At 36.7% G+C, this 19,581-nt stretch overlaps 1 protein-coding gene across 7 annotated transcripts in view; it reads right to left on the reverse strand.

The window, feature by feature from the left end:
• rabl6a (RAB, member RAS oncogene family-like 6a) overlaps positions 1-19,581 on the reverse strand; it is a 52,098-nt gene that overhangs the window by 1,603 nt on the left and 30,914 nt on the right. For 5 of the 7 annotated variants that reach the window (XM_081366854.1, XM_081366855.1, XM_081366851.1 and 2 more), the window contains one exon: positions 15,153-19,382. In XM_081366854.1, the coding sequence (XP_081222980.1) occupies positions 19,170-19,382 (213 nt within the window). In that variant the 3' untranslated portion in view covers positions 15,153-19,169. Of the gene's footprint in view, positions 1-10,038; positions 10,230-15,152; positions 19,383-19,581 lie in introns of those variants that run through there. The other 2 variants (XR_014030255.1, XR_014030256.1) reach the window with 2 other exon arrangements.

Below are 19,581 nucleotides of genomic sequence, written 5' to 3' on the forward strand. Positions count from 1 at the left end.
TTTTTTGATAAAAAAAAGCATAGGCCACTCCAACGAGACCTTTCTAAAACAGTCTACATCTGTCAATTATACGTGTGATTTCTCAGTGCACAAGCATGTTAGCTAGTACAAAAAAAATGACATTGTAGTCAACAGCATATTTTATTCTAATGTATTTTAATAAAATGTAATTTATTCCTCCTGTGATCAAAGCTGCATTTTCAGCATCATTACTCCAGTCTTCAGTGTCACATGATCTTTCAGAAATCATTCTAATATGATGATTTGCTGCTCAAGAAACACTTATTATTATTATTATTATTATTATTATTATTATTATCAATGTTGAAAACAGCTGTGCTGCTTCATATTTTTGTGGAAACTGTGATTTTTTTTATTTTTTTTGGATTCTTTGATGAATCAAAAGAACAGCATTTATCAACATTTATTTAAAATAATCTTTACTGTCACCTTTTTCCCCATGTAATGCAGCCTTACTAAATAAAACTATTAATTCCCTTAAGAAAAATATACCTGCCCCAAAACATTTGAATGGTAATTTATATTAGATATGTAGTTAATTGCATTTTTTACACAATGCATTCTAGGAATGGCTTTGAATAACATATTAAGCTATCTACTTTTTCTTCTACTTTTTTATGTCAGGTGTCTGATAGGCAACACACTAGGGTTTGGAATACAGCTCTACAAGTTGTATTTGTGTATAAAGACACAGCCCAATGTCCATGATCAGATCGGGGCGCAGCATGTGCAATGGTCATGGCGACCAAACACTTGAGATCCAGGCAACATGAAACACACGTTTCCTCTAGAGAAGTCCCTGATTGCTCATGTGTTTAATGTGTTTTGACCTGTGGGGACTTCATTGATCTGATAAAGCCACTGCAATGCAGACACTCTGCAGCAGAAGCAGGCGATTACAGAAAGAGGAAAAGAAGCTCATTGACAGACGCTTGAGTCTCTCATTCAGTAGAAGGCGGTATTTACTTTACATGGTTCAAGTGACCCAATTATGTTTTTTTTTTCGTCCCATGTGGCACAGATCGGATACGACCCACGAACGTGTAAGAGCACATGGATTTCGATATTCTCAGATCGGTTTCAGGCCTCATTCATATGCAGAAATAAATCTGATATGAATCGGATGTGTCAGATCGAATATTGCGAGTCGTAGGCTATGTCATTGAAAAATCGACGGTGGCGAATGACGGCAACTCAGGTGGACACAAACCACGATCACATGACTCTTTTCAATTAACGCATTATAGTCCTTCACGTCTATTGCGATCTCAAAATTCCGGCAAGTTGATAATACCTAGAATATCAAAATCGACTGCTGGCGGTAGATCCTTTTCCTATTTAGCACCAAAACTCTGGAACAGTCTTCCTACTATTGTCCGGGAAGCAGACACACTCTGTCAGTTCAAAGCTAGATTAAAGACACATCTCTTTGGCCTAGCATACACATAACACATTATAGACTTATATAATTCAATGTTAGGAGCATAGATTAGGTCAGCCGGAACCGGGAACACTTCCCATAAATCCTGATGTACTCGTTACATCATAAGAAGGACGGCGTCTACACTAATATTAGTCTCTCTGTTTATCCCGAGGTTTACCGCAGTCTGCCGGATACAGGCCGTATCCAGATCTGATGAAGGACCTGTGCCTGAACACGACGACAACGCAGTCCTGAAGTGTTAACCAGTCCATCCCCTGTGAAGGCCTCCCCCCCCTCCCTTTACCTCTGTAAACGTTGTCGGGATAATTCCGGTTCGCGTGGCTACGAGGATGCGATAAATAATTCTGTATTATACATTTTTAAGGCCAGACAAGTAGTTTGTTGAGGGTTGATTTGTAAAGAAGGACTACACGCCTGCGCACATTTATATTAAAATGCGCATACCTATATGGACTGAACATGTGATGCGCAAGTGCGCGACGTCGGTGTTTGCGCAGAGATAAGGGATAATCGTTTGCAGAACCGGGAGTGCGTTCTCGAAACACCAGACACTGTTTTGTGCGGATGAGCGGCCGGAGCACGTTGAGGATTTTCGTGTTAGAACGGGGTTATGTTAGCGGCCCCTAAGTTAATAACTAATGATCTTTGCAACGGAAGTGAATCAATCAAAACTAACTTTAGCTGGACAATAACTTTATCCTAGAGCTGCTGTAAAGCCAAAACAATCTCTGCACTGTTAACTTGTTGGGTTTTACAGTGTGTTACTGTAATTTCCTATCATCACTGTAAAGCTGCTTTGAAACAATTCATATTGTTAAAAGCGCTATATAAATGAAGGTGACTTGACTTGACTTCAATGGTGCAATGGAGGTTGAAGGCTCAACCCAATGTTTGGCTGACCTTTAAAGATAGGGTATGTGGAAAGCAGAAGATTTTATTATTATTTATCATCAACCAGGTGTTTCAGTTTCATTGTCCAACTCCTGTAGTTGAATGTATAAAGTGGAGTATCGAAATAAAGCGTTACCGATCAGAGACTTGAGCCAGTAAGAAACCACCTACAGCAAGATCACCTTAGCAACTGCATAACATAAAACACCCATAAAAACGCAACAACCTAGAAACCACATGGGAACACACATTTTCTTGCACTATATAGCAAGAAAAATGTTATTTAATTGTAGGCCACGGAGGATATATTGTCTTCCCTAAGGACAAACGAAGGGCACTAGTGAGTGTGATGTAGAGAAATTGCATAATATTTCAATGACTATTTTATTAGGTCAACTAAAAGCCGTGGGGCTGCCAGATAAACGGCTCAGATTTCCTGGCCACTCTCATAACTGCATGGGCAGCCTAAACCCTACATCATAAAACCTCAACTGTCCAATCTATTTCATTTTTAAAGGTAGTGTTTTTGTCCACAATTTGTCTGTAATAAAAATAAAAAAAAGTTTTTTTTTTTTTACTTTCCCCTTTTGCCTGAAACGGCAAGGTGAGGAGTGAATCTATGGTGTCCCCAGAATGTGTCGGAGAAATCTTTTCAGCTCAAAATAACCCCCAGTTCATTTATGACAGCTTGTCAAATTTGCCCCTTTTTGGGTGTGAGCAAAAATTGGTCATTTTTGTGTATGTCCCTTTAAATGAAAATGAGCTGCTGCTCCGCCCCCGTTCAGAAGAGAGCCAATCCTGCCAATCTCACTCAGCCACAATCTCAGCACTAACCAGCAGTGGAGTGCAGCCTAACAGAGAGACTCAGGAAAATGTTCAACTTTTAGACGCACCTGGACGTTTCTGAATGGTTAGTGGATACATGTATGTAGTTGTTGTGGAGTTACATTGATTCATCAGTTTCTGGGGGATTTCCATTGAAAATGAAATGAATCCACTGCTCTTGTCTCATCTGAGGCTGAGACTCTAGTGTTCAGTGCTCATCTGTGCAGCAACGACAGAACAGTTTGCATGCTTTGCTCGAACTTTGCCAGTTCTAACCATTGCGTTAGAACTGGTTACATTGTTGTAAACCAAATGTGGGTGTAAACGTGCAGATTAAGGGGCGGTAACATTATAATAAGATCCCCTTCCTACATCAGAAGGGGAGTGAAATCTGATCGGCTTTTTTTTACATGCTTGCAGAGAAAGGCTTACCTTAAACAAAGTTACTGGGTTGTCACTTTTTACGTTTTTTTTTGGGTTGGTAGAAGCACCGGGGACCTAATTATAGCACTTAAACACGATTTTCATAATATGTCACCTTTCAAACCTAGTTTCTCTCCATCTAATTCACGTTTTTTCTAAGTAAAACTATCCTGTTTCATGTAGAAATGAATCACTTTACAGAATTAAAATGGGTTGTGTTTCATGTTGATTTTAAATATTTATATTCATATATTTTTTATATTTTTCAAATATCAATACCCCCCCTTAATGTTAAAGCTGTTTAGCACTAAATTATATCATATAAAATAATATATTTATAGAAATAATGTTTATTATAATAATATAAATATATTAAATATTTTAGACATTTTATAATTTTTTGTATTTTCAAAAAATAATATTCATATTTTTATTTATTTCTTAATGTTAAAGCTGTTTATAATATATATATATATATATATACACATTACAAAATACTATAAAAAAAAGAGTATTGTAGTATGTAAAAAAATAATATTCATATTTATTATTATTATTATTTTATTTATTGATCTTAAAGCTGTTTAACACCAAATTAAGTCTAACATTTTCCACTAAAACATATGCAAAGTGCAAAATCATCTATCTTTTGTCCCATAACCCTCTGCTTTCTCTTTAAATGTCAGTGGGTATTCAGCACAGTTTACTGCCAGATTTAATTCATCCAGCTATCTCTTCTGCATTTAATTTCCTTGTTCTTCACCCTGTAAGGCCTACATTTTGTTTTAGGAATGATAAGCTAGGCATTTGGAAGGAGAGAAAGAGAGAGAGGGAGAGAGGGAGAGGGAGAGAGATGGAGAGAGAGAGAGAGAGAGAGAGAGAGAGAGAGAGAGAGAGAGAGAGAGAGAGAGAGAGAGAGAGAGAGAGAGAGAGAGAGAGAGAGAGAGAGAGAGAGAGAGAGAGAGAGAGAGAGAGAGAGAGAGAGAGAGAGAGAGAGAGAGAGAGAGAGAGATTGCTGGAGATCATGTCATGGAGCCAAGTGACTTTAAATAGCCTTCCAGAGAGAATCAGGCTGTACGTCCCCCGTCTCTTCAGCTCGGTCAGTTTTGCCCTTCACATAAACCATATGACTATATCACTTTACTCACTGTGAATAAACATTAAAGCAGTGCTTGTGTTCTGACAGGGTCGCCGGGATGTAAAACAATCCTAATGCAAATAATAAAATGCAATTAAGGTGTGGACGTAAATCAAACTCTACAGTACTTTAGAGAAAAGTTAATGTTACGTTTGGTAGAAGCCAGTCAAAATAGATCGACGTCAACATGGAAGACATGTTACAATAAATCCATATTTTGACAAATTAAGACAAATTTACTTTATAAAAACTAATAACATTTATATAGGAGGAAAAAAAAAACTTAAAAGGATAATACAATATAAATGAGAATATAAAAACAAAATGTACTTTTTTTCCCATGAAGAAATTATGAGTGGTTCTTTACTGTGCAAAATTCACTGCCATTGGTGGTTGCCATACACCGATTTGCAGTTGCTAGGGTGTTACAGGTGTTATTCAGTGTCGAAAGAGTGGCCTTTTCAGCCAGTTCATCTCTAAAAATTTGAGGTATCACTCATGTCCACAACAACAGTCCTGGACGAATAACACACAGAAGCCTAAAACTTCATCTGACCGAATCAAACCCCAGATATATATATATTGATGCTTGCTATAGCACCGTGGTTGCCTTAGTAATAGTGAAGGTTGCCTAGAAACACTAAAACACATTTAGATAGTATGAAGTTATTTCCAACAATATATGTTTGTAAGTCACTTTGGTAAGAGAGCATAAATACAACACAATTAGGCAGGCAATTATCCAAAACATCCATTTATCGCTACACTCATTATGAGAGTCTGAAGTTTTACTGTGCAGAATTACAGGGATCTCTTACAAACAGCTGCAGTTTAACACACTGAAGTATGAATCATTAAATCACTAAGGAAATTGAAAAATAGAAATTAGTTTTTTTTCAAACCAAAATATAATAATTCGCAATCTTTCAACACTGCTGTAATTAGAGAGAGTTGCACATCTGTCCTCTGCAATAAAAGACTGTAGTTTCATTAACCAACATTTTTTTTACAGCATATATTATCTACATCTGGCATTCCCAAACTAGGGTTTGTGTCGATAAAAAGCTAATGAAACAAATCATACAGTATATATATTTTTACATACATATATACACACATACATACGTATATATATAAAATTTACAATAATAAAATCAAAAACAAAATGAAACGCTTACTATAAAAAGATTCAAAATGTATTTGTTTGCTTATGTCAAGTGACCATTAACCAATATTGAAGAACTGTTAACATGCAAATAGGTTGTTGAATTACTGAAATATTGAACAAGTAAAAATTTATATAATGTAAATAAATAATTTAGGTCAAAGAGATTCAGCTGAAAAAAATATGTAAATCCCTCATCTAGGTTAAAATATGTATACTAATGCATTTTGAATATTTAAAGTTGACAATGATTAATAATAATGCAATAAAACATTTTTTACCAACAATGTGAATTTCGGCGCAGGCTTTGCAAACAGACTTTTACAATATGGATCTGCCAGCAACGCCACAAACATGCAAGTAGTCATGTTTATTCTAATGCCTGATCTGTGATCAGTGATTTCTGATGTATATTAATTATTCAAGTTACAGATTATCTCTCAAAATCGTTCACTGTTTATGCATCAGTAAATCAAGCCAGTGACTAAACGATCAACTTCATGTCGTTTCTATTAGTATGATGAAAATAATCTTATTTAAACTGTGATTGATTTATATACAGAAAGCGATCAAAGAACGCTCCCTTTCCAATCGCCCAAGCTGTCAATCAAACAGCGCGAGTTTATCTGGACACTTGCCAAAACTCGTTATGAAATCAATGACGCTGTTACATAGCACAATGAAGCTCTTACTGTATTTACATCGTGTTTGCATTGTTATTTGGTGAAAGCATTCGTGAGAGTGCAGAAATTGTGTTGCAATGATGAGATCACTTCATTCACGCGATCAACAGACTGTGTCATCTGCTCAATGCTCATCACTGCAACCTTTCATGTGATGGGAATACATCGACATATATGATCAATACTTTTCACGATTCGTTAATCTCGATAGCTGTAATAGTAAAAACATAATAAAAGTTTTCGAGAGAATTCCTCATGTAATACTTACCATTTAATATGCAAACATATCAGCCAATCACAGCAGTGGGCGTTTACATTGAAGTCTCACAACAGACACGCCCCTTCAAACAGTGTTCAAATCAGGCTTGGAAAAATGCCTTTTATTTCTAAATTATGACAGTTTTTTTATGTAAAAATCATACTAACATTATAAGGGCACCACAGGAAACATTATAAAATAATAAAATAATCCAGTTCATGATCCCTTTAATGGATTAACTGATGTTAACAAATTGAATATTTTTGTAAAGAGAGACTTGATTGTTTTCACCCATTTCACTGCCTTTGCACCACTGTATATGTGCAACCTCACTTTGACTATAATGTTTCATTGCAATGCATGTGTGGGAGATTTCTACACTGTAAAAATATTCTGTGAAAATGCACATTCTCTCTGTTAAACTGTGTGTAGGAGACTGGCATTGTGCTGCAGAACTGTCTATGTGATGTGAGTGGCTGGTGTGGTTGTCATGGAGTCACAGTGAGTCATCAGACGCTTTGTGTGTGTGTGTGTGTGTGTGTGGGGGGGTGGTCAGGTAGGTGTGTGTGTTACATATGGCAGCTCCGGCTTCTCCCGCCAGTCATGACAGAGCGAAGAGAAAGAAGTGACACAGCCATCTGCACACACACACTACACCCGAGCCCTGTCTGGATCCTCACACACATTTACATATTTAAAGGGGCCACGTTCCACACTCTTACACCTACTTAAAGACCTCGTGTGGTGAAAATTAAGTTTTTAATGTTGGTGTTTTTAATATGCTTTGTGCACAATCACCAGTCAACACCACTGCGGAGTATCTCTCTTTAAAACTGTAGTGTACATAAGATGCGGTTTGAAACCACCTGTTTCCTACCGTCACAAACGTGTAACCAATACAGTCAACGTGTGGGGTGGGGCTTTTCCTATCAATAGGAAATTAGGCATTTTAACACTGAGCACAAGAATAACTTTAAGAAGGATCAGGAAAAAAAATCAGGAACATTTAGCAATCTAGCGGGTGAATTATGTTTATGACGATGTTATGATGAACTACAGGTGAAACTCGAAAAATTTGAATATTGTGCAAAAGTTATAATTTTGATGATTATGGCTTACAGCTTATGAAAACCCCAAACTCAAAATCTCAGAAAATTAGAATATTACATGAAATCAGTAAAAAAAAAAAAAGATTTTAATTAAAGAAATGTCGGCCATCCGAAAAAAATAATCATGCATATGTATATAGTTATATATACTAAATATATTAGTTTCACCTTTTAATTTGAATTACTGAAATACAGGAACTTTTGCACGATTTTCACATTTTTTGAGTTTCACCTGTATATGCCTTTCTCCACTGACGTTTAAAGTTGTTCAAAGCATTTCTAAGGATGCTGGTTTTAAAGGCAGCCATCTGACTCTGAGATGCGAACGGGAACATGGTTTGTGTAACATTGGCAACACATTATTAGCTGTTTGATAACGTAGTCAAGCAAAAGGCTAATCATATCAGTTACCGTTATGTGCCCAACGTTGTAGAGAGTGATACAAAAAGTTGTAGTTGTAGACGACCCTATGTAATTCACTCTTCCTCTTCTGCTTTTTAATCAGTTTCTGCTTTAAACACATATGGCTGAATTAAACCAGTACTTCCAACTGCCATTATGTAGCGTTTACTACAGTAAAGTTGAGCGAGTGGATCAGCTGGTGTGATTGAGGGGAGGCGGAGACTAATTTGCATATTCATGGTTCCGCATACTAAATAAAGCAAGGGTTATATTCATATTTTAAGGCATGAAGAAATTATTTTTACAGGGATTATCAAAGATGAGTAAGGGATGCAATTAAAAGTTTTAGTTAATCAGCCATAATCTAGTTTTGCACCCTCCATCTGACTCTTAAATTAAGCTGAATAATTACAATATTGTCTTCAGCTCTAATTGGGTTTATTTCAAAATTGAAGAACTTTGCAACATTAATACTGAATCTGATTTGAAGCAATCTGTATTGTATAAAGCGCTATAGAAATAAATGTGACTTGACTGTACTTCTATATGTTAAAGAACTTTGTGAACCTAAATTTACAAAAACTTAAAAGAAAATTAGAAATGGAAATACTTTGTAAATAAGTTAAATTTGAATTACTAAAAAAAAAAAAAAAAAAAAAAAAAAGGAAATAGTTGCAAATAAGTTCAATTTGAGGTACTAAAATTACAAAAAAAATGAAAATACTTGTAAATAAATTCAATTTGAAGAACTAAAATTACAAAAAATGGAAATACTTGTAAATAAGTTCAATTTGAGGTACTAAAAATACAAAAAAATGGAAATACTTGTAAATAAGTTCAATTTGAAGTACTAAAATTACTAACAAAATGGAAATACTTGTAAATAAGTTCAATTTGAAGTACTAAAATTACTAAAAAAATGGAAATACTTGTAAATAAGTTCAATTTGAAGTACTAAAATGACTTAAAATAAAAAGGAAATAAAAAGCAAATAAAAAGCTAAACTGAAGAAAAAAAATTCAATAATAACAAAATTACTTAAAATACACTGAAAAAAAGGTTGCTGTCTTAATTTAAGTACAATGAACTTGGATGTTTAAGTCATTTCAACTTAAATTACATTAAACTTACTACATTAAACTGATTTATTAAAAATATATTATTATTTTGATGAGTTCAGGCAATATAAAAACATGTCGTCATAACTTATTGATCATACCTTTTTTTACAGTGTACAATTAAAATGAATATTGAAAATATCAATCCAAAATACGTCACATTCCAGTTGTAAATGCCATTTCATGTTGACTATAAATTTTAAATACAGATGTTGCATTCATACACGCTACTGTAAAGAGTTCAATATCTCCAGGCAACACACATGCACACTTCTTACAAGTGCAAGTCCTACTAGATGAAGTGAATGACTTGTTTAAGACTCAGAGCACTGCATGTGTCATCATCGTGCCCAGTGAGCTGAGGAATCGGTGCTCTACGGCTCTCTAAAAGCCTTCAATCTAAAAGTCTCCAGAGGCAGAAGCAGTCAGCCTTGAGAGCATCTCACCACGGCCTCTCAAACCGTGCAGAAACAGCTGATGTTAGACATTTTCAACATTTCATGATCACATTTGCATTTTACGCCTTTATTCTGGAAAAAGCCATTCAAAAACAATTCGGGATATTAGTTTAGGCAGGTTAACACATTCAAATGATGCTCATGTAATCAAAATCTAAAGCGGCCGAAAATCACGTCGTCTTTCTTGAATGATTTCCCATATACTCACATGAACACCGAGAGCTGGGGAAGATCAGTGACATCTCAGATTGGTAGCATTGGCTCGTCTCCCCCGAGTTCCTTCAGTTCACATCCTGAAGAAACAGATTTGTGGTTCAAACCATCTGCTGTTTCTCACAAACACCTGTGTCACATCCATTACACAAATCTGTGCCGACGGCTGGCACACAAAATCTAATGCCATACTTTAACATCTTTCCAGTTACAGATTGGGTTTGTTGGACATCCTCCAACGTCAAAACACACAGTTACACTGACACTAGACAAATCAACATTTGCTTATATTATTTTTAATTGATATATTTTAGATTTTTGTAGATTTACTCATACTCATCAGCCACTTTAGTAGGTACAAGTTGCTATAGCAGGTTGGACCCCTTTGCCTTTAGAACTGCCTTAAATCTTCGTGGCTCAGATTCAACAAGGTTCTGGAAACATTCCTCAGAGATTTTGGTCCATATTGTCATGACAGCATCACACAGTTACTGCAGATTTGTTGGATCTGAACTTCCATGATGCAATTTTCTGTTCCTCCACATCCCAAACCTGCTCTACTGAACTGAGATCTGGAGACTGTGGAGACCGTTTGATCAAGAAACTAGTCAATTAAGGGGCTCAAAGTGTGCCAAGAAAACATTGTGCGTTCAGAGATTGTTGTGCGTTCAGAGATGGTTGTGCGTTCAGAGATTGTTGTGCATTCAGAGATGGTTGTGCGTTCAGAGATTGTGGTGCGTTCAGAGATTGTTATGTGTTCAGAGATGGTTGTGCATTCAGAGATTGTTGTGTGTTCACATATTGTTGTGCGTTCAGAGATTGTTGTGCGTTCAGAGATGGTTGTGCGTTCAGAGATTTTTGTGCGTTCAGAGATGGTTGTGCGTTCAGAGATTGTTGTGTGTTCAAAGATTGTTGTGCGTTCAGAGATTGTTGTGTGTTCACATATTGTTGTGCGTTCAGAGATGGTTGTGCGTTCAGAGATGGTTGAGCGTTCAGAGATTGTGCGTTCAGAGATTGTTGTGCATTCAGAGATTGTTGTGCATTCAGAGATTGTGCGTTCAGAGATTGTTGATGGTTGTGTGTTCAGAGATTGTTGTGTGTTCAGAGATTGTTGTGCATTCAGAGATTGTGCGTTCAGAGATTGTTGATGGTTGTGTGTTCAGAGATTGTTGTGTGTTCAGAGATTGTGTGTTCAGAGATTGCTGTGTGTTCAGAGATTGTGCATTCAGAGATTGTTGTGCATTCAGAGATTGTGCGTTCAGAGATTGTTGATGGTTGTGTGTTCAGAGATTGTTGTGCGTTCAGAGATTGTTGTGCGTTCAGAGATTGTTGAGCGTTCAGAGATTGCTGAGCGTTCAGAGATTGCTGAGCGTTCAGAGATTGCTGAGCGTTCAGAGATTGCTGAGCATTCAGAGATTGTTGTGCGTTCAGAGATTGTTGTGCGTTCAGAGATTGTTGTGCGTTCAGAGATTGCCGAGCGTTCAGAGATGGTTGAGCGTTCAGAGATTGCTGAGCATTCAGAGATTGTTGCACGTTCACATATTGTTGTGTGTTCAGAGAAGCTCTTCTAGATCTCGGTTGTATTGAGTGTTTATTTGAGTTACTGTTGTCTCTCTATCAGCTGAACTGGTCTGGTCATTCTCTGACATCAAGGCATTTTCTCCCACAGAACTGACGCTCACTGGATATTTCTCTTTTTCAGATCATTCTCTGTAAACCTAGAGATGATTGTGTGTGTGAAAAAAATCCCAGTAGATCAGCAGTTTCTGAAAAACCCACCAACAACCATGACACATTCAAAGTCACTTAAATCACCCTTATTCCTCATTATGATGCTCAGTTTGAATTTCAGCAGATGTCTACTGTACATGCCTAAACGCATTGAGTTGCTGTCATGTGACATATTTAATATAAAATTAAATAAAGTTATGTCCTAAATTTTTGTGTCACTGTGAAATAAGCCACATTACAAAATGTAAAATGGTCTGCAAATGCCGTCAACATATGAACTATAATAATAAACAGAATTAATTTTGCCATTGCTATTATTGTAGCATAACAGCCTCTGTTGACTTATAGTTTTAATCTGTGGCGTTTGTGAAATGTTTCAGCCTGTGTTGCCTGCAGTCGTGATGCATCATTAACTCTGGAGTGAACACAAGGCATGCTGCTCAGCGGTTATGTGATCAGCACCACTCCAGAGACTCCTCTACGGTCTGAGATAATTAAAAAATTGTTGCACAGAAAACTCCCAGCTACAACAGAGAAACCCAGAGATTGAACCATGACATTTCTGCAGTGTAAATCCTCATTAGTGGTTCTCTGGGAGAGTGTGAGACTTCTGGTGACTCACATTTTTAGACAGTCAATAAAGGCGCTCATTAAACTGGGCTCTGAGACGGCAAGGCTCTGTTCTCAAAACCTAGTGAGCTGCCTTGCTGTCTGCTGCCTACTTAGGGACCCTGATGCAACCTCATACGCTTGCATTAGAACACTCTACACGACAGCAACTCAAATACACGCTTTTAAGGTCACGCACACAAGAAAATACAATATAATTAGAAGTTAGCATGTTTATAAGCAGTACTTTAGAGGGATGGTTCGAAGTAAAATCAACCTAGGGTCCTTTGCACCATGACCTCGAGCCAAACACCCCCCCAGAAGCCTTTATTCCCTTGGTTATTAAAGTTAGAGCTTATTTAGAGATATCAGCCGGATGGTTTAGTGCAGGCGCTAATGGATCCAAGGTTGTATCTCATAAATTACTCCACTAATAATGCCCAGAATGGCACCAAACTTCTACAGTAGGACAAATAGGTTCTGCACTCATAAAACGAGGCATTGGAAAGTTTGTAAGTACATCAGGAGTTTATTTAAATAACACTTGCCTGACGGCTAATGCTACCGCTAACCCGGACGTCGAGGTCACTTCCGTGATTTGGGAAAAGCACGTAAAAGTCCTGTCAGAAAGCGATGCATAAGGGTGTAGTGTAACGACGCCCAGTTCCAGGAATGCACTAATATTTTGTTGTTAGTACCAGTTTATAACAATTATTAGCTAACACTAAGTTGTCAACACTTCGGAAAAAAATAATAATTCGTCGTTACACTACATCCTTATGCATCGCTTTCTGCCAGGACTTTTACGTGCTTTTGCCAAATCACTGAAGTGACGTCGACGTCCGGGTTAGCGGCAGCATTAGCCATCAGGCAAGTGTAATTTAAATAAACTCCTGATGTACTTACAAACTTTCCAATGCCTCGTTTTATGAGTGCAGAACCTATTTGTACTACAGTAGAAGTTTGGTGCCATTCTGGGCATTATTAGTGGGGTATTTTACGAGATACAATCTTGGATCCATTAGCGCCTGCACTAAACCATCCGGCTGATATCTCTAAATAAGCTCTAACTTTAATAATGTTCGACCAAGGGAAAAAGGCTTCTGGTGGGGTGTTTGGCTCGAGGTCACGGTGCAAAGGACCCTAGGTTGATTTTACTACGAACCATCCCTTTAAATGGTCATTTTCAATATTGAATAAAATAAAAAGATTTATACAATCAGCATTTATTTCATTTGCCATCTTTCTCGTAAAAATGCATTGTGGGATCGTCTTTTCTGTCAACGGTTACATGCAAATTTGGCCAAAAAAGGTACAGTCTCTTAAAAGACAGCATAATTATGTTGCCTATACATTTAGGGAACATTCAAGTCAGTTGCAAGCCTATAGGCAGCTTATAGGTTTTAGAGCAGAACCCACATGACTTTCACAACAGATCTATAATGATTTTTATTAAGTAAGTTTATCAAGTAAACTTGAGAATGACTTTTATATTGTTAGTAATATTTCAAGATTAATTATTTACTGGATGGAAGCAACTTATGTTTACTTTTTGAATATCAAATATGATCCATCAGAGACTTTGGAGGAACGTTTATTTGTTCATCTCTCAATCATCATTGTATTAATTGCATTATATGTTTTAAAACTACAGAGCTTTGATCATAAAACTAAGCATTTAAATATCATCTTATAAGACATTATGGGCAGAAAGTAGTGACAACTGATATTTCTATGCATTTTATGCAAGTAGTCTGCTATACAGTAATAAAGATCTCATTGATTTACATTACAAGCATCAGAATTTATTTTAGGCCGTATCAGCAACTGTACCAAATTGCATATTTTAGCAATCTGAATAAAACTGGTGACTGTTTTCTCCTCGAGTGGACATGATTTATTCAAGTAAACTGATATTTTATATGTTACTTGCAAAATAATACTAGATGTTAGGATGTTCATTAAAACGGGCCTTTAAAATGTAGCACATTATGAAGATAGATATACTGCAACGTTCCCTGGTTCGGTAGACAATAGCATGGCATCATTATGCTACAGCTAAAAAGGAATACAAGTTAATAACGAAAACATGTAATCCATAGCTGTATGTTACAGTTTCTAAGTCTCTATTGATCTCAACAGAGAGCAGCATTGAAGTGTTTACAAGGTTACTCGATCACAGAGTGACAGTTATACAGTAAGCTGTGATTGGCTGTCTCTGCTGTCAGTCAAAATTAAACCACAGCAACATATACGGGTCCAAGTCAAAAGAGTCTTTGTGATATTATGGTCTCTGCATGCAACATTCAGTAGTGCAAGTTTGTGAATATGTTTGGGGAGAGATTGAAATGTCTCTCTACAAATAATTACTTCTGTTTTTACAAATAAAAATATTTATATATATAAAAAAAAAAAAAAAAAAAATATATATATATATATATATATATATATATATATAAAAAGTCTGTGAATATTGAATATGAAGAGTTTAAGTCTTTGGCCTGCTGTTGATGACCACAGATAATAATATGAAGAGTTCAGATGCAAAAGCCTCTAAGTGCCATCTGAAATTTTCTTCTAGAATGATCATTTTTATCCAGCTCGTATGTTTAAGTTCAGTAATTTCACTTAAATGACAATGAAAACTACCTATTTTTGCTTTAGCTTTTGCATCTGAACTCTTCATATATTGACTGCAATTTAATTTTACATTTGATAAAACTGAACAGGAAACCTGTTAAAAGTAACACACTTAAAATAGAACACATTGATTCAGTCTTTCAAGGTGTGACCACTTAAATTCTTGGATGGACATGTGAATTAATGTGAACACATTGCCATTCACCTTGATGCTGGCAACACCAAGGTCTTGGGATCGATTCCCAGGGAATGCATGTACAGATAAAAATACATAGGTTGAATGCAATGTCAGCACTTCGGATTTGATTTTTACGCATCTGCCAAATATCTAAATGACAGTCCATGGTAATTAACAGCGCGCCACAGATGTGGTAGATATTATCAAGATAAAATAACCTAGAATATTGCATTCTCCTGGACTGGGGCCACATAGTTAATGTGATCAGTAAGACAGAAGGGGAAGAGAAGGACAAGGAAGGTAGTATAAATAAGAGTTACTACTTACAGCAATGACTGAAGTTGGCACCAATGACTGCACTTATCAGCACTGAATACTGAAACACCATGCTATGAATGTATTAACAATAGAAAACAAATTAACTGGAAATCACAATGGCTGATAAATCAAAATAAATAAATCAGTCAATCAATCCAAACACACATACTCACTTTACATGGTGACTGGAACCTTCTAACTGTATAAATTGATCAAAAACTGCTCCCTCTAGTGGCGATAAAGTGTCAACCAAGATGTCCATGATGTGGATTGGGACTGTAAACTAATCTAGAATCACATTTCCCGAACAAAAACAACAGTTCGGGCAAAGTAACAAACGGATAGTGCGCTAAAATGATCTAGAAAAGGAGAAACAAGCTAAATGTTTGAGGGCTGTAGAAAACAACCTGGGTATTTCTTCATGAGATTCACTCAAAGTGGCTAGAAAAAACTAAAAAGTTGCATGAACGCTGCATTGAAAGCACTGAAACTAAATGTAGCTGTATGATTAACACCACAACTTTGAAGTATATCATTACGATACAAATAACTCACTCGCTTACTTTCAAATTTCGCTTGCATTCATTACACAATTGAAACACATAAATCAAAATATGAACACTGTGGGTAGTGAAACAGGGTAACAAAAAATAAATAGGCAATCACAACCACTTATGGTCCCAAATAAAGGTTTTGGAATGCATATATGCTGGATGAATAAACAAATGGATTTAAAACTAGCGTTCCCAAACATTTCCAGTCCATAAAAGCAGTCGTAGTGAAACGCGGGTAGTGTGTTGGTAACTGCATCAGTCCAGAGCTAGTGCAGCACCAATGCATTCATTTCCCATCTCCTTTTCCCCTAACAGTGGGAAAAATATGCATGCCAAACGGAGAGATAAACAAATAAATCAAGCGCCCTTCAGAGTCAATCATACTTGAGGCAGAGTAAAGAGGAAGTTGATATGTGTTCGAGTCGCTGGTTTGGGGTGAGAGTATTAACAGTGTACTCGTATATCCAGGAGTGTGTGACTATTTATCACAGTGAGCATGTAGACAGTTTTCCCAAGCGAGCAGTTCCATGGTGACAGCGTGATGCATCACATGGTCTCAGTGGCGCGTGTGGAGCCGGCAGCCGTGCTCGATTTGCAACGACCTAAGAGACACAGGCGATGGTCGCAAGAGACACACGGGAATCTGCAGGTCTTTAAACGTACCGTTATTTAATGGCTAGTCGCCCCAATGATCTCCGTTCCTCTTTGAGAATTCCTTTGGGGGTTCTGGAAAAACATCTTTACGAGCAGGAATCAACATTCAGTTGTCGGCACCGCTGTGCCTGAGGGAAAGCCATAGCGGGACAGTGTGTAGAATACAACATCTTGGGCCGAAACAACCAGGTTCAAAGGTTGATGCCAAGGTGAACGTCAAGCCGAAAAAAAGTCCTTCTCTTTGGAAGGCGGAAAGTACGTTGCTATTTTGTCCCAATAATAAGAATTGAAAAATAGAAAATCCACTGAAACCATTTGAAATGATGAGGTGCACTAGAAGGGATGATGTCATTTTGCCACTTAAGCTGGAGCCAATCAGATTCCACAACAGTCTAGTTCATTAGAATAAAATTCACGCCTGAAATTATTAGGTTATCATTTAACGATACATGATGAAAACAAAAGCAAAAATAGGGCATTGCAAGTAAACATTGGGCTTCATTCATGAATCACGAGCAGAATCATTCGTTGGTAAAACCATTCTTACGTAAATGGTCATTTTACATTCAATACCATGCAAAAATAATTGAAGTAAGAACTGGTGAAATTATTTGGTTATCATTTATCAACACATGATGAAAATAAAAGGAAAAAGGGGGGCATTGCAAGTAAACACTATAAGTATTCATGAAACACGAGCAGAATGAATCGCTCATAAAACCATTCTTACAAAAGTGGCCATTTTACGTACAATCTGATGCAACAATTGAAGTAAGAACAATTCTAATCTGTTTTCATGAATGATGCCCATTATGAGTAAACAATTGTTTGTCAATACAACTCTCATAACATTATTGGATCATTTGAAGCCAAAATATTTTAGGTGATATCACAAAGTATAAATGTGTGCATTCAAAATATGATTTTACTTTCACTATTATACGCTCAAGAAGTTTACAAATTTACATATACAGCCCGTTTTTCTAGATCTTTTACTAAAACGTAATTTTCTCAGCTTTTAGTCACCTAGTCATGCAAAAATATGAGGGAAAAATATTTTGATAATTTTTTTAGATCAGTTCGCTCGAATCATTTAAACAGGGCCGTTGCTAAAATGCACAAATTTCTATGCACGGGCAGCCAAACACTAGGTCTACACACAACTTCTAACAAGTACACAAGCCATAACAAAAATAAAGATATTCAGCAAAGGAAATGGATACCGGAATCAGAATACCGGAAGTTTGACCGGAATCAGAAACTATGATTATGAATCTTAAAACGCATTATTAGAATAGTAATACTGGTTTAGTAAATGCATGAATATAAAGAAAAATCAAAAGACAATCTGACCGACTTGCTGTGATTAAATCATATATCTAAATGCAAACATGATTTTGCTTGCGGAAAGAGTGTGTCTCTCCAGCTGGCAGTAATTCTGTCTATGTTAGCAGTGTGTCAGAGCCTCAGACATTAATTAACTTTATACGATTGCTCTATAAAGGCTTTCATTATATTAAGTGTAAAACAATTTAAGGCAGTAATGAAAGAAACTGATGGCAAAAGCAGCTTTTGTTATTAATTAATAGTTAATAGTTGCCAACTGATTATTTGAGGATCTGATATATGATGTGCATGAGCAGAACGAACTTCTGTGCACATTCTTTGTGAAAACTATTAATTGTTGGATAGAATTGACAATTTATGCAACATTTATGAAACACGACCAAAACGATTCAATTAAATGCAACTCGAGACTGAGAAAATAATAATTTTTCGAATGATTTACACAGAAATTAGTGTTGCTTGTGTATTGAGGGCCAATATGTGGCCTTTACTGCTGTGCAGATCTGAACGGAAAGTCGGATAAATCCCTCTATAAGTTTGCTTAATTAAAATGCAAGCACACACAGAGTTGCCAAACGTTTTCAGGGACACATATATACACACACACACATTGACAGACACACACAAAACAAAACCAATACAGCTAAAAGTGACCGAGTTTTTGTAGAACGTCATCATTTTGCTGGAATAACGGAATAAACTCTGGATCGATTGAAGAAGCAGGTCAAATCTGCCTCTGTCCTTCCCGAAAAATGCATCTAAAGTTATAGGTCTGAAAATACTGATACACTTTGGAAAACGGCATGAGGTGAACAACGGTGCCATGTACCCATTTGAGAAAGCACAACGTAAAGCTGCACTGCTGGAAGAACAAAAACGCTGTGAACATTCAAAAGGTTAGGCACTGAAAAACAGGTGGAATGGATTGGAAAATGACCTGGCGATGTCACACGGTGTTGATGTCAAACCCTGATTGGTTAGATGGAGCTCTAGAGTTCTTCATAATCTCCACCCTCACTGTGTCCTGGTCCGTCTCCACCGGCCAGGAAGGCCTCAAGATCGTCCACAGTTCCTGCTTTCTTGGGCCTTGATGATTTCTTCTTCTTCTTTTCTTTCTCGTCTACTGTTCCTGTTCCTATTCCCGCGTCATCTTTTTCCTTTTTCTTGTGTTTGTGTCGTTTTTTGCTGCTTTTCTCATCCTCCTAGAACAACAACAAGATTTTTTCTTCAATTTCACTAATTTTATGCATCCAGTTTATGCACAAGCAACAAAATCTGAAACACATGAGAAAGTTTTATGCCTGGTTCAGATTACACGTTTTTTTTGTCTGTTACGATAGTCACTGTGTCAGATTACATGATTTTGACTCCTAAAATCTTGTCGTGGACAAGAAACATGTC

This window comes from Scardinius erythrophthalmus (genome assembly GCF_964197995.2).
Source record: "Scardinius erythrophthalmus genome assembly, chromosome: 5".
NCBI lineage: Eukaryota > Metazoa > Chordata > Actinopteri > Cypriniformes > Leuciscidae > Scardinius > Scardinius erythrophthalmus.